Source organism: Vanellus vanellus (assembly GCF_965231255.1).
Source record: "Vanellus vanellus genome assembly, chromosome: 12".
NCBI lineage: Eukaryota > Metazoa > Chordata > Aves > Charadriiformes > Charadriidae > Vanellus > Vanellus vanellus.
This window is the reverse complement of record NC_138917.1, coordinates 8,228,125-8,243,011: the sequence shown is the minus strand read 5'-3', so window position 1 is coordinate 8,243,011 and position 14,887 is coordinate 8,228,125. Positions and strand designations below refer to the sequence as shown.

The window sequence follows — 14,887 nt, the reverse complement described above, 5'->3', positions numbered from 1 at the left end:
ATGTAGCCCAGGGAGGGAGCTTCACCAAGAATGGAGTTTCGTCCTTACGGTCCATATTATGCAGATTCAGTGGGAAAGAGATGAAAATAATTTCGTTTAGGAGCTTTTACTTCTACATACATGCAGACTGTAAACGTGGGAATATAAACACGCTTTCAACAGCGTTGAAGCACCCAGTGTAGGGTACACTGCTTTCTAAACATGTGGTGCCACCGTGTGGACAAATAAGTTTCAAGCGGTTTCCAGATGAGTTGTGCTGAATTTGTGCTCGCTTTACTTGAACTCACCATTCATTTCCTCAGGTTTTACTTGCCGTGTCCTGATCCTGCTGATACAAGCTAGTTAACTTCCGTGGCTTTAGTGGTGACCATAACAAACCTGAAGCAGTACCCATTTATTCAAATTTGACCATCTTGGAATTCTGGTCAATGTGTTTCTAACTCTGAGCTGGCAACAAGAGTAATATTCTACAGTTTTCTTGTGAAGTTTGGCATACCATGAAGATTTTTAAAAAAAGAAAACGGGTAATTTTGGAACTTAACTTTATCAGGGTTTTGACCTGTTGCAAAAGAACAACAAAAAAAGGGGACCTCTGCCATAGCTAGTACAGATCATTTTCTTTCTTTTGTACATATAAAGGAACGTAGATGCTTTCTGTTGAAAACACACTGATCAGACTATAACTAAAAGTTAAATGCCAAAGCTGCTAACCTGTTCCATGGTATCTGGTTGCAGGAACGCAAACACCACCAGCTTTGTGGGAACGTGCACATCTTCCCCTGGCTGGAAGGAGTCTTCACACTGAGCTCTGGCTGCAAACAAACCAACCAGAGTCAGACAAACCATGGACAAACACGGCGTCACTGATATGAAGGCAAAGGCCTTGTTACACAGGAACCAAACCCAGTGGCTGAAAGTACAAGGGGACTGCTGCTGAACTAACGTAACTGAGATGGAAAGTTGTTGATCTGAAAAAAAGTGAGCTCTGGGACCAGTTTAGCAACCACTGAGGCTGTAATTTGTCTTGTAAGTATTCGCATCTCTGACTGAAGGCATGGCCGATCCCTAAGCGCTGTCCCTGTAACCTCACATTTGTCCCTCAGCCCTTGTACCGCCTGTACTTCTCAGCCTGCAGGCTGGCCTGATTTTACCAGCCACAGATATTAGTTCAACTATTCATTGAGAACTTTTTGTGTTTTCTCCCCCACTCCCTGTTGCTGTGGAAATTTACCAGAGTCTGACTGTATACATTGAAAATGACATGTAGGTGTGTGTATACATATTACGCACAGGCACACACACGCTCCCCCCTCCCTCCCCCCCAAAGCCAAGAGCTGTTTCCAGCACAGATCAGGGTCGGCAACACCTTCTCCCACAGACCCCTCTGGGACCTGCCTCGACACTTATTAAACCTGCTTCAGCACCTGGCACCCAGGCGCTTTAGCTCTCTCTGACAGGGGCCGCTGGTGGTGCTCGGTCCGCCCCAGATACGGCTCGGAATTTTTACCTTCTTTTTGAACCACGTTGTAGGGCCAGAGGGCCTCAGGGAGAAAGGCCACCCCTCAGGGAGACGGGCCGCCTCAGGGAGAAGGGCCGCCTCAGGGAGGAGGAGATCGCCTCAGGGAGAAGGGCTCCCCCCTCAGGGAGGAGGGCGTCCTCAGGGAGAATTGTCCCCTCCAGGAGAAGGGTCTCCTCAGGGAGGAGGATCACCGCAGCCTCGCTCGGCTCCGGAGCCCGCCGTCTCACCGCTTTCCACAGCGAGCCCCGCCACCACCCGCCTCTCCTCCCCTTCGCGTCGCGGGGCCAACGGCGCCGGTCCCTCCCCGCCGCCGCCGCCTGAGGGGCGGCACCGCCCGGCGCCATCCCCCGCCGCGGCCCAGCGCCCGCCCCCGCCACGCTCCGCCCCGGCCGGGCGGCCTGCAGACGGCGGAGGGCTCCGGCCCCGTCTGCCGGGGCGTGTGTAAAAGCGCAGGGGCCGATCCAGGGGGGCGGAGAGGGGCTGGGGTGTCCTGCCGGTAAGCAGAGAGGTGGGTCCGCTGTGCTGTCCCGCCCCGCCCCGGAGCAGGGGTCCGTCGCCTCACGCCCATCGCCGGCATGGGGGGGACAACCGGGGGGGAAGGGATGGACTGAGCAATACCGGGAAATGAACCGGCAGAATGGCAAACCGCGAAGCCTTTTGCTCGGCCCTGTGCCCATCCCGCCTTAGCGCCGGTGCGGGGAGAGCGGAGTGTCGGCGCCGGGCCTCGGCCGCGCTGCCCGGGAGAGCCCCGCCGGCACGGCCCTGTCACGGCGGCGCCGCCCGCTCGTGCTGCCCCGGGCTGAGGGAGAGCGGTCGCGGACCCCCTTCCGACAGCGGGTCGGTGCTTAAATTAATAACGTCTTCGCGGTTTGTCTTCCAGGCTACGGTCGTTTCCGTTAACCCTTTGGTGTTTACCCCACGATCGCCATCGTCCCCGCAGGCAGACGCGGCTTTCGGGCCTGTGCTGTTCAGTGGAGGTAAAGCAGCCCAGCCCCTGCCGCTCGTGTGCAGTTGTTTGTCAAAGTCAGTGTCTGTGACCGACAGAAAGATTGCGTTAGGCTAAACACACAGCCCTTCCGATGCCGCTGGAGGGCTGTGACGGGCTCGTCTGCAGAAGGATATTCCGTGGGACCGGGACCCCAAACCAAAAGTGAGCTGCCAGAAGGGAATTCGTGGAAAGAAAACCACGAAAGGATGTTTTATTCCCCTTCTCAACTTTTTTTTTTCTTTATTTTGTCACCTCAGGAGCGTGTCTACCCCAGATAGATGGGAAGGCCATTTACAGTGGTGACTGTCACTGTAGTCACGGTGGAATTTGGGGTTTCAGGCTCTTCTGTGGCACTCAGGTCCATGCTGTGCCGCACCAGGGAGAAAGCCAGAGCATGTGGCCTAGACAACACAAAAAAATTAGTCTCTGTAATGCAGGTGAATCCTGGGACAGTGAGAGAAATTGTAGTTGTACCATTAAATGTGTAAAACAAACAAAAAACCCCAAACCACTCCCCCCCAACTCCAACCTTAAATCTGTGGGTACCAGCTCTCAACAATTTATTGACTTCATGTGAAGGTGTGTGCTTTTGTTGGGTCTTGAGTCATCTTCCTAAATGCCTTTATTACTGTGTTTCTTGGCAGCTTTTTGAATTATTTTTGTATTGCGTCCTTAGAAAAAAGCATTCTCATGTCATCCTCAGAGACTTTACAGTGATGGTGTTTTAGTGCCCCATATTATTGGCAGACTTCGCATCAGTCCATTACTGCATCAGAAAGATGCAGCATAATCTGTCATAAATAATCCATAATCAGGCTATTTCCTTCATGTTACTGATGTATTCCAGTTGACAGGCTCGTGGTCACTATGTACAGGCTAATTTAATCATTAAATCATATTGTTTTTTCCATTGGATAAAACTTGAATGAGGTTTGCATTGGTAGACAGGGCGGTCTTTGCAAAGAGCTGACAGATTGTAATTTTTTAAAGCACGGTTACTGTTCACGGATATTCTTCAGTTCATTAAGTCAGTGACTACAGACACTAAACAGTAGTTTTAATAATAGTTTCCTGGAAGGCTAGTAATTTGCTCTGCTTCTAAAGCTTGCACTGGTATGTTAGTCTGTTTGATACATCTTCCGTGGCTATTGTGATACCTTTCTGTGTTTAAGTTTTTTTTTTTTTTTAATTCCTTTTTCTTTGCTTCAGGTTGAAAAGATGGGAAACACAGAAAGCAATGCCTATCGGAATCACCTTTCCAGATTTCTTCCTGAGGAGCAGTCTGACATTGACGGAGTGTTTGATACCTTATCAGGATTGAGTAGCTCAGCTGGAGCAAAAAATGGCAAAGCTACAAAGAAAACTGTGACTCTAGCAGCACTACAGGCAAGACAATCTATTATTTCTCATGTATCTGGGATGTAGGCCATTGAATGTAATTCCAGAAAGAAACTAAAGACGTGGCAATAGTTACTTTTTAAGGGTTGCTCGTCTCAATTTAATACTTAATGTTTTGGGACAGGCTGTGTATTTAACTTCTTTTTTACAGTTTAACATGGGTAGTGAAGTTCAAGTTTGTATTTATCTCTTAAATTGCACTGTTGGGTCAATTTGCAGCTTTACTGATTCTGAAGTAAGTTGGGATGTATGAAAATATTTTTAGAGAAACCTGAAATATGGCAAGAATATTCTTCCCCCTGGACTCTGTAGTGTGTGATTATTTACAGATTTTTTGAGAAGCTGTCACAAAGTCAGTTTGTATTTGGTTATATCTTGCTCCCTCAATTGCACGCTGTCTCTTTTCACTTGCATTAAAGGAGATAATTCAATTTTGCTTGATTAAACTGTGGCTCCCTGTTTTAGCTAATTAACACACATTATGCTTTCTGATTAACTTTGCATTCATTTTCTAATCAAGAAAGAAGAGGAAAATGATTCATTGCAATACTTGATAACTTTAGTTAGGCAGGAACCAAGCGGCCAAATGAATGTAGTCTTAAAAATGCATTTTTATGTATGCTACACAGTTAATGGAATCAAATTAAAACTCCAGGAAAGAGGCAGGGTATTTTAAAATATTTGGCAAGGCATCTGCACACAGACCAGCTTTAGCCTTCTTCCAGCCTGGCTGTTTATGAGCTATCACCATTTTGGAAGCAGTGTTGCTGCTCCCCAGCGTCTCAACCCTAATACGACCAAGAACCTGGTCCTTGGTGTCTGTTATTTGATTGGGACCTGGAAGAAGTTCTCTTTCTAGCTTTGCCCCTAGATCAATGTGACATTTGATAAATGTTTGTCTTTTCCCTTCCTGCCTTTTTGTTTGCCAATTTAAATTAAAATCTTTTGAAAGACTGCCTGTGGTTGCCTAATTCCTTAATGCAAGGACTATTGCAGTGGCATGGCTGTCTTGGAGGTGTCTGTGCTCATGCCCCAGCTAGATTGATAGGTGGTACATTTGATGTAGCAGCAGCCTGGTAACATTGAGGGGGGCCCAAGCGTAACCTCATGTGCTCTGCTTAGGCCAAGTGCTTTACTAGAAGGAAACTACGTGGCTTCTAGATGAGAGCAGCTTGCACTGCAGAGCTTGGAAAGCAGGTAGAGCAGGTATCTTTAGATACTTTCTTGAAGCCATTTAAGACAAGGATTCTGAACTCTCAGGTGTGAGTTTGTTAGATGCTTATTAAAGATTCCCTTTTTACAGTCCTCGTTTTTTGCACCCCAGGTCTGCTCATTGGAATAGCTATAAGCGTAACAAAACAGTGCAACAAAGTTGATAGTGGTGGGAAGGGGGCGGGAGTAGGTAGGTAATACTGCACTGAGAAGTAAAAAGCCCTTGAGTATAGTGGCTTTAGTTATGTTCCCTGCTGCTTGTCTCACTTCAGGCTCATGTAGCACTTCTAGAAAGCCTCTTAAAGACAGCTGTACCCCCTGTGACCATCCCGCCCTCAATAGGAAGCACTCTAATGTGCAAGACTGGGCTGCTAATTCTGCTTCTGCTGAAATCAATGGGAGTTTTACCACTGACGTCAACAAAAGCAGGGTAGAGCTTGGCATATTGGATCTCACCCTATACGCACAGCAACAGCTATTAACATCAAATAGGAATGGCCCTGGTGGCTTCAATAGGAGTGGTATTGAGCCGCAATAGATTGGTAACAGTAGCTCCGTTGAAAAGAGCTGGAGTGCTTTTACGCAGGTGGAGTTCCATTGATTTCAGCTTAGTCCCCGCTGTGCTACACCCCTATATAAAAGAGCCAAGTCAGGTGTTCAGCATGTTATGCACAGTGCTTTGCACAGTGAAGACACTGTGTAATCATGTCCTAATGTATGGATGTAGTTTAGATGATTTATTTTTAAACTGTGTAATTATCTTGAACGCTGTGAAAGTTTATTGAATCCGGAGTCAGATCTTTCCCACAGTGTTGTAATGTATGGTGCTGTATAGCAGTTAGATTTCAATTCAAAGGGCCAGTCATGCAATTGAGATTACTAAGTTTTGATTTCAACTGTCTTAATGTCAGGGATGCCTTATAAAAATCAGGTGATCTCAGTTTTGTTTCGTGCTTGAATTAGATATTGCTATGCAAAGGGAAACTTCTCAGAATTGTTTCTATGTGTGTATGTTGGGCTAAACACGTTGCCTGCATTGTCTTGAGGCTGAAACTGAGATATGGAAAAAAATTTACTTTCTCTTTGTTTTTAAGTATCTGTGAACTCTGCTATCAAAAGCAGGGTTAAAACACAACTTTAAATGTTAGACTGGCAGAGTTGGTTGTTGGTGTTTTTTTAAGTCCATGGCATTTTTAGAAAAACAGTATCAACTTAAATCACTAAATTGTATTGGAAAGAAGATACTATACAAATAGAGATATTTTTTTTTTCTCTTGGAAAACCAGTCCTTTGACAAAAGTTTGTTGCTGATAGTACATACTTGGTATTGCAATCCTTCCTTCATAATGGTATATCTCAGCACAGATTAACTGGAATTTATTAGTTATTCTTCATTTTTAAAATTTGTTCTTTGCCATTTTTCTTGTTGTAGGCATATGTGCAGGAGCCATTACCAGAGCAAATGACTGTTCGGTTATACAACGGAATGAAAAGTATTGACCCGACTGGGAAATCATCTGGGCTGAGTGAACAGATTGCTAAGGAGCAGTTTGTAATTTTTATGTCAAACCTCTTAAAAGGGAATGCAGATGAGAAGGTTACCATAATAATGAGGATGATCTCCAAGACCGAAGGGCCTGTGAAGGGCAAACAAGTCCAGGAGGTAAACAGGCATTGGGGGGGACAGTAAGAGAACAGAAAGGGTTAGTTAATTTGGAAGTAATCTTTAGAGCACAAGATTCAGAACAGAGATTTCTGACTTTCGTATTTTTTAATCTCTTCACCACTAACTTGCTGATCTGGGACAAACAGTGTAGGCAAACCAGGTTACATGTAACGACTGTTTCAGCTGTGGGCTTTTCCATGCTGACTTGCCTACTTTGAGAACCAGGATCTGGACTTTGTGGAGCACACTGACTGTTTTGTCTGATGGTTCACAGGCTCACTCTAAAGGGTGCAGAGACTAGCTATGTCTAAGAGCCAGCAAGGGTTGTGGTGTGGCTGGTGCTTCTGGGAACTGAGCAAAATGCTTTCTAGATCTTTAGTTGCAGGATAAATATGTGAATCAAATACAGAGCTTGCAAGATGGAAGAATGGGATCTCACAAAATGCTAGTTCACTAGCAGCTTCTACCACTGCAAAATTTGGACCCCCCCTCCTTCTTTCATGCCGTATTTTATGGAGATGCTTTTTGAAGTAACATTTACAAAATGTCTTGAAAAAGGACACTTTTCAAGACTTAGGACACTGAAATAACACTTCTGTTATTTCTGCCTCTTCATGAGAAGAGATGTTTCTTCCATTGAGATTACAGCTTCAGTACTACTTGACTTTATTTTCAGAAAGTCCTTTGAAGCTCTTGGCAATTTTATTTAAGAAATGGCAAAATGGTGATGTTTTAACTTTTTAAGTTCACAGAGGATCTGATCACATCTGTAGTCCATGTACTGAGCTACAGGAAGGAACTGAGAGGTTGGAATTTGGAGAATACGAGGGATTCTGCAAGTGGAGTAAAGGTTCTGGCTTCTCAGCTGCTATCAGACTTGAAGCTTGCAGGTAAACAGCACTGGTGTAGTATATCCCAGAATGGCACAGAGCTCCTGTAATCACTGATCTCACAACAATTTTCTCTTCAGGTCACATCTTTGAATTTACATGGTGAGACCAATATTTCAAACCTAGTGCTTTGCAAATAACTTGGGAATTTTATTTATTTTACCTACCAGCTTTCTCCCCTAAATTCAGGAAAGCTTTGGTTTGTAGTTCCACTTCAGGCGGACACACAATACTATTTGTCATGGAACATGTCTATTTTACAAATACCTGACTTGTAGGTAACAGGCATTTAGGTGCATGTGCATATATTTATGACTGTATGTCCTTTTACAACACACAGGTTTATCTTTGCACTGTTGTGATAATAGATTTTGCTGTCTTGCAAAGAACATCTCCTAAATTGTAACTAGGAGTCTGTGTTTCTTAATTGTGACAGCCCAACCAATGGATGCCACAAGCAAATGTTTTTCAGTTCTGTGGATGCATCTGCTTAATGTAGTTGACACTCTACTGTTGCTGTCTCCTTTCACATGTGGTTTCATGTCCATTAAAAAAATGGAATATTGTATTTACACTTAAAAATCAACTAATTATTTTCCAGACTGGGAGACTTACTACTGTTTCTGTGTGTCTTGTTATTTAGATGGGACAAAACCTGTGGGTCCTCAGCTGATGGAGACAAATTTTGATCAAAGTGTCATTGAGGATTGGGTGTACCGAGTTCCACAGATCTCAGTTTTCCTCAGTGTTGTTATCAGGCAAGGCCTCCGTGTTCTGCATTCTCTCCCAGACCAAACCAAAGACATACTCAACCTGGTTCCAGGCTGCAAAGGCATGAAAGGAAGAGGACTTGTCAGTCTCTTTGACATCCCATCCATCATATACATCAACTCTCATCTTCCTGCAGAGCTACAGCACAAGTGGCAGCTTTTATTTTCTTCTAGGCTTCACGGAGAAAGCTTTTCACAGTTATGTGGGCATATAGTGAACAAAGGTCCTTGCATAGTCATCTTAAAGGACTTAGAAGGTTATATCTTTGGTGGGTTTGCATCTCATTCCTGGGAGGTGAAGCCACAGTTTCAAGGTAAAAGTCACTTTTCTTCTTCTAGGTATCTCACGGCTCTGGTAAACGTTGCCTATTCTGTACAGGTACAAGAATCCTGTCCACTTAATGGGTACTGTCGTTTTATTTTCATGACACGCAGTATTTCTTATACTTGCAAGTGTATTTTCCTATGGCAAAAATAACACTCATTTTTGAAAAATATAAAATACATGCTAAGTTATTTCTGCTTTGTGCCCAGTCAGGCATATTACTGATTGATGTTTATAGTTTGCCTGTTATTTGATAAGACTTTTAAAATTGCAGGACTTATTGATCAAGGAACAAGTATTCTTTTCAGTGAAATCTATCAACCCCTGTAGCTGCATAGGTTGAAAATGAAGGAAATACAGCATAGATGATGAATTAGAGTTTAAATAACGTGTCCAGCAGATGGCAGTCTTCCATCTCGGAACAGCTGAGCCAAACACCAAGTGAAGCCTCCTGTTGCCATTTGTAGGCTGTCTGTCTTTGTTTTCATTTTAAAATCCAGCAGCAAAAGGATCCTTTAGACAAGCTAAACTTTTTTTTTCCCTTGAAACCTCTGGGGAAAAGGGAGGTGTTCTTTGTAACTTTTTGGAAAGAAGTTTTGTGATGACTTTATGAAAAAAAAAAAAAAAAGGACTCTGGATTATCTGTCCTGCTGGGAATCCTCACCTTTGCTACATTAAAAACTCAATTCCTATACTTAATTAGTATTTGATAATTACCACTTCAGTCAGTTAATATAACGGTATGCTACATTGATTGCACAACACTTTCCTTATACTTTTTCCTGATAGAAGAATGCACGTAGCATACTAGACAATCACACTACAGGTCCCTCTGAATACCTAACTGGGCATAATGAAAATTGTACTCTAGATCATTGACCCTAAACTGATCTGTGTATCAACATAGTCAGAAGTAAGTGTGCCTGCGCTCATATCAGTTTGTACAGGTCTAGCAGTTGGTCAGTTTTGGATGATATGATGCAAGCCTGTGATGGGTGTACCCTCACATAGTAATGTAATGTACTAGTCATGCCTCTGACTCTGCCCTTGGTCACAGCCATATAATTACATTGATTTCTGTGACCCTGTACAGAGTTAACTGAGAATGAACAATAGGTCTAGATCTTGATGAGAGATAGGTATTGGCTTTCTGAGATTGCAGCTGCTGTCTTTGATTTATTCAGCTGCACTTCTTCAATATTTTTTTCCTATCCTGTTTGTACGCAAGTTATTGCTTGGCCAGTTGTCTGACCTCAGATGCTCTTCTGTTTACAGGTGACAACAGATGCTTTCTGTTTTCTGTTTTCCCCTCTCTTGCTGTATACACATACACGGGGTATAATGACCACTACATGTATTTGAACCATGGCCAACAAACAATGCCAAATGGACTTGTAAGTATTAAGAAACGACAATTTGAAAATAGGATTCGTGGCTGGTGTTCGGAAGTGTTTCATGTTTTTTGCTTCTGTTACTGTGAGCAGATTTATTTCACTTGTTATTCTCTGAGGAAGTTTTCATCCTGTCTCTCTGCTATTTGAGCCACGCTTTTAGTAGGAGGATTTTTTAACGAAAAAAAAGCAGTAAAGCATCAGTGTAAAGTGTGAACTACGGATAATGATGGAGAACTGCTTACAGTACTGATAGGGTCTATACTTTTCTTTACAGTTGATATGTATATTGAAGTACTATCAACTATCGAGTATTCCATCAACTGAGATGGAATTTATTGTGTCTGACCCACGCAGGTGTGCTTTATGTAGGTTAGATTTATGAAGGTTCTGGGAAGAAATCTTTTTGCCAGGTTTGGTTATCATGCAAGCCCTTCTAGCACCCCTCCCTGTTGTCTGGAAGAATTGACAGTATGTATCTGCATCACTGAAGCAGTGCAAGCTAGCTCATCTGTGTAACTGAGGATCCCTCCGCTGGCTGTTCTCACTGCCACGCTAACTGCTTTTTAAATTACAGAAGGCTAAGAAAGCCCAACAGAATCAGAGTACAAGAGTTGCATGTAGGCTGCTGCCGCTGTTTTGCGATTACAGTGGGAGAAGCTCCGTTTACTCAAGTTCAGGAATGAGGTCTCCAGATGCAGAGGAGTTTCTACAGAGCTACAACACACCACCTGTTTTGAAAAGTGCTATACAGTTTTGTAGCATTATGTGCCCATAACTTTGGGAATTGCAGCAGTCTGTAGTAAATTTGCTCTGAAGAAACCAAACAACATCAAGTTAGATTATTTGTTTCTGTAGATACTTTTCTAAATTGAAAAGAGGCAGCAAACCTGAGCGCTTTCACCCTATTTAAAATGGAACTCTTAATCCATAAACAGAAGCCAGTGAGCTAAATTTCTGGCACAAGAAACAGCTGAAGTGCTGGTATACTGTAAAGCGTAGAGGGAGGGCAGTATCACTCTGATAAATCCTTGTTTGTCTTCAGGAACACTGAATTTTGGTACAGGAGCCCAGGTTCACTCAGAATATCCTTTTTCCCTACCCACTGAAGTGTGGCATAAATACTGAAAATAGCAATTTATACTCTGAGTTTCATAAATTGCTCAGTCTGTTTTACATGTGTAGCAAGTGTTTAGTGTGCTGCTTTACTTCACAGGGTATGGGTGGACAACATGGTTACTTTGGACTCTGGATAGACAGTGACTACGGGAAGGGACACAGTAAAGCAAAACCTCGATGTACCACCTACAACAGTCCCCAGCTGTCAGCAAAAGAGGATTTTACACTGGATGCCATGGAAGTTTGGGCGGTGGGAGACCTCCCTGAAAGTGCAGGGGTAGGTGAACAAAATTGAAACCTGTGAAATTCTGTCCCGATTGGAACAGGAGATGCAAATGTAAAACTTGCAGTTGCAGTTTTTTGATTAAACACTGTCTCTCCATTATAATGAATAATGTTTTTCTTAACTGGCCCTGCGATGCCATATAGTTTATAGCAAGTAAATGGCAAAACAGTAGTGGAATTATTGAGGGTGCCAACAAGACATCAGGAGCCGTGAAATGGTAGAGTCAGAAAAGCCGTACTTTATCCTGAATTTCAAAAGGCCTTTCTGATATTGAGGAACGGTCTCCAGAAGGAACCTCCTTGGAAGGGTTCAGTAAAACCCAGTATTTGTAAGACAGAGAGAAAGCACTGGAAGCTCGCAAGTAAAGCCTAATCTATAGTTCAGGAAGAGAATCCAAAAGGTTTCTTTATCAGTAACTTTAAATTTACTATTGTTTTACAGTAAATTTATGTCAGTAGATTTATGCTAGTCTTTCTATACCTGATTTATTTCCAGGAATGAGTAGGAGACCTCTTTCCAGTCTCCTCTGTCCTTGTAATTTATTCTCTTATTAAACTGTCTGGTCTGCACATTTTGGTGTTTGGTTGGGTGGGTTTTTTTAAATTTTATTTCTTTTCATACTAAGTTAATGTGCTCTGTCTGTTCAGAGGACATATAGCTCTAAATAGAAACAGAACAAATTGTTTACAAAAAATGTTGAATTGTACTCAAATCTCTTCTTTATAAAAAAAGTTCACGTCTGCACTTTAAACTGAGGTCAAGTTAACCAGGATGTTCTGGCTGGCTTGTAACCTGAATAAACTTGGAATAGTTCACTGTCATCTTAGGAGAAGTTTATGACTCGTTTGTGTAACTGCAGCACTAAAAATCATTTGATGTATCCCAGTGAATCTTAAATGCCTTACTTGGAAAGTATGTATGCTTCACTGGGACAAGCTCGCAAAGCAGATTACTTGTGGACTTTTGAGTATGTCTCTTTCTTGTTGCCTGACATTGATTCATTCATAATGACTTTTTAAATTGACTATGTTTTATTTTTTTTTTTGAAGCCAAAAGGTAAGAAGAGTATCCTGGATATAGATCCTGAGGCTCAGGCCTTATTAGAAATGGCTGGAAAAAGTCGTCAGAGTGAAGGTCTGCGAGAACCCATTGAAGAGGATGAGGATGATGATGATAACTAAAAGAATCACAGTCACATGAAAAAAACCTCCCCTCCCCCCCCGTGTTCCTGAGTGTTAATGTTCCTTGGACAGGATATATTCTCCTCCCTTTTTTCCCTTACATTTACCTAATTATCAGGGATGAAGCTTAAGCCTTGTACTTATGTAATACTTAGGTCCAATACAACATCCTGCCGGAAAGGTTTTTTTGGGGGGAGGACAGAAGAATTAACTAGGTACTTAATGATTAGACATCTCTAAGTTCTAGCTGAATATGAATTTGCTAGCATTCCTGATAGATCCTGTCTGCATACAGAAATAAAAACAAAAGACGAAGTTATTGACAGTACGGCTTACTGACTTGGAAAATTGATACATATTTATATAAAGCCTGTTCAAGACACTGATTAAGGCTCTTATACCTCAACTGCACATATTTATTTGCGTGCAATGAAATTAGTCAGCGAAGCTTGCAAATTGTAATGATGTCTTACATTGGTAAACATAGAATAGTCCGCGTGATTTCATATGAGGGATGCTATTAATTTGCAATGCTCCAGTTAAAGCATTAGATTTCATGTTTTCTCAATCAGGTTTTCAGCAAGTGACTCTATATGGGCTGTAAGATGTACAGAATGCTAAGTATTTAATATCCAGTTTTATAGTACCACACTACATCTTAGTGCATTTCATTTAAGAGGTTTCTGCAGAAATTTGCCTATTGCTTTTTAAACTTAGTAGAACAGAGCCATTGGGAGTCATTCAGCCATATTTATCCTAAGAACGGGCCATACCTCCAGCAGAAATTCTCTAGGGAAGGTACCTTCTTTAGCAGCCTCACTAAAGACTGGAGCAAAAGATTAGCCTGTAAAAAGGATTAACAAAGCATCCACAGTTAATTGGGAATAGTATCTGCAGATACCTTGTAAAAAAAGGAAAAATAAAAAAAAATCAGGGTTATGTCTGTAACACATTTAAAGAAGAATGCTCTATACTTTATTCCACACAATTAATCATTACTGTATGATGGAAAAAAATGCCCGCAATGTGAAACGTAACTAGTGGGTTGGAGGTTTTACTCTGTTTTGTTGGCTGTTCACCAGTCAATGCCAATTTTGTCAGGTCTCTTATACTCAGGGCTTTTTCTACTTGAATCCGTTCACATCTATGAGTAATTATTAGCTTGACCTTGCTAATTCTATGTGTAATTAACTTGTCAAAAATAAACATAATTTCTACCAGAAGCTGTCATTTCTAACTTGGCAAATTGTGTTTGGTTATTAGTATGTATGATTGTCAGTCTTTCTCCTCCTAAGGAGAAGGACTGTATCAAATCTGTTGCGTCCTAGCATGAGTTTGTCTTCTGTGAAGCGCAGAGCAAAAAATGTGTTGTAATAGTCTATAAAATTCTGCAATTCCTAATCATGTGGCCTTCCTTCAAATTCTTTCCCTTAGCGTTATCTTGTATGTAGTCTTTTTTTTTTTCTCCTACCCGATGTTTTTCCTAGGGAACCAGATTTGAATATTCTGAATAATCTGCACTTGTGCCTTAATGTAGATCCCATTTTAAAAAAAATTATTAAACAATATGAATTCAGCCTTGAAAGGAGAGCATGCAGAAATTGCCCCAGCCAGACACCCTAGAACTCAACTGTGCATTTTGTGTGCTACCTGAACTAATAATTGGGGCATATATGCTATTTGTTCCAGTACAGAGTACGCTGTGAAAGGCCTGAGCTAATGTCCTTTTATCTTGTATTTGCTTAAATAAACCAGATAGTCTCCCAAGTTTGTAACACATAGAAAAAGATGTAAGCATTAAAACAATGACACTATTACTTTTGTATAATTTTCTTCTCTGTGTATTTCAATAAGAATTTTAAATGGCACAAAGTAGGGAGTGCTATACAGACAGCAATTAAGTACACGATGCTCCCTGTAAGTGTGGTGATGCTGGCTTCTGTTTTAACATTCTCAAACTCCCACCATAAGTCTCGGAGGTATTCTTTGCTTAGGCACTGGCTGAGCATACTAAATACTTGAAATGGGTGGCATACAGGAATGCGATATAGTTGAATTTCTGCAGTTACACATAAAATAAACAACTAGACTTTCTTTTCCTTCCATTACAAGGCAGAGACTTGTTTTTTTTGAGGACTGAAA

General features: G+C 41.9%; 1 protein-coding gene across 1 annotated transcript; it reads left to right on the top strand.

The window, feature by feature from the left end:
- Positions 1-2,019: 2,019 nt before the first annotated feature.
- On the top strand, positions 2,020-14,515 carry MEAK7 (MTOR associated protein, eak-7 homolog). The gene is made up of 9 exons (XM_082489348.1): positions 2,020-2,027; positions 2,400-2,496; positions 3,717-3,893; positions 6,550-6,780; positions 7,529-7,673; positions 8,317-8,757; positions 10,044-10,162; positions 11,376-11,555; positions 12,614-14,515. Exons 3-9 carry the CDS (start codon positions 3,726-3,728, stop codon positions 12,743-12,745), a joined length of 1,416 nt encoding a protein of 471 aa, XP_082345474.1. The 5' UTR covers positions 2,020-2,027; positions 2,400-2,496; positions 3,717-3,725; the 3' UTR covers positions 12,746-14,515.
- Positions 14,516-14,887: the final 372 nt, after the last annotated feature.

Excerpts from the sequence above, each read along its gene's own strand:
- MEAK7 (XM_082489348.1), top strand. The coding sequence starts at position 3,726 with ATGGGAAACACAGAAAGCAATGCCTATCGGAATCACCTTTCCAGATTT. Across the intron at positions 6,781-7,528 it reads AGGGCAAACAAGTCCAGGAG|TTCACAGAGGATCTGATCAC; the intron begins GTAAACAGGCAT and ends TAACTTTTTAAG. Across the intron at positions 8,758-10,043 it reads GGTGAAGCCACAGTTTCAAG|GTGACAACAGATGCTTTCTG; the intron begins GTAAAAGTCACT and ends TTCTGTTTACAG.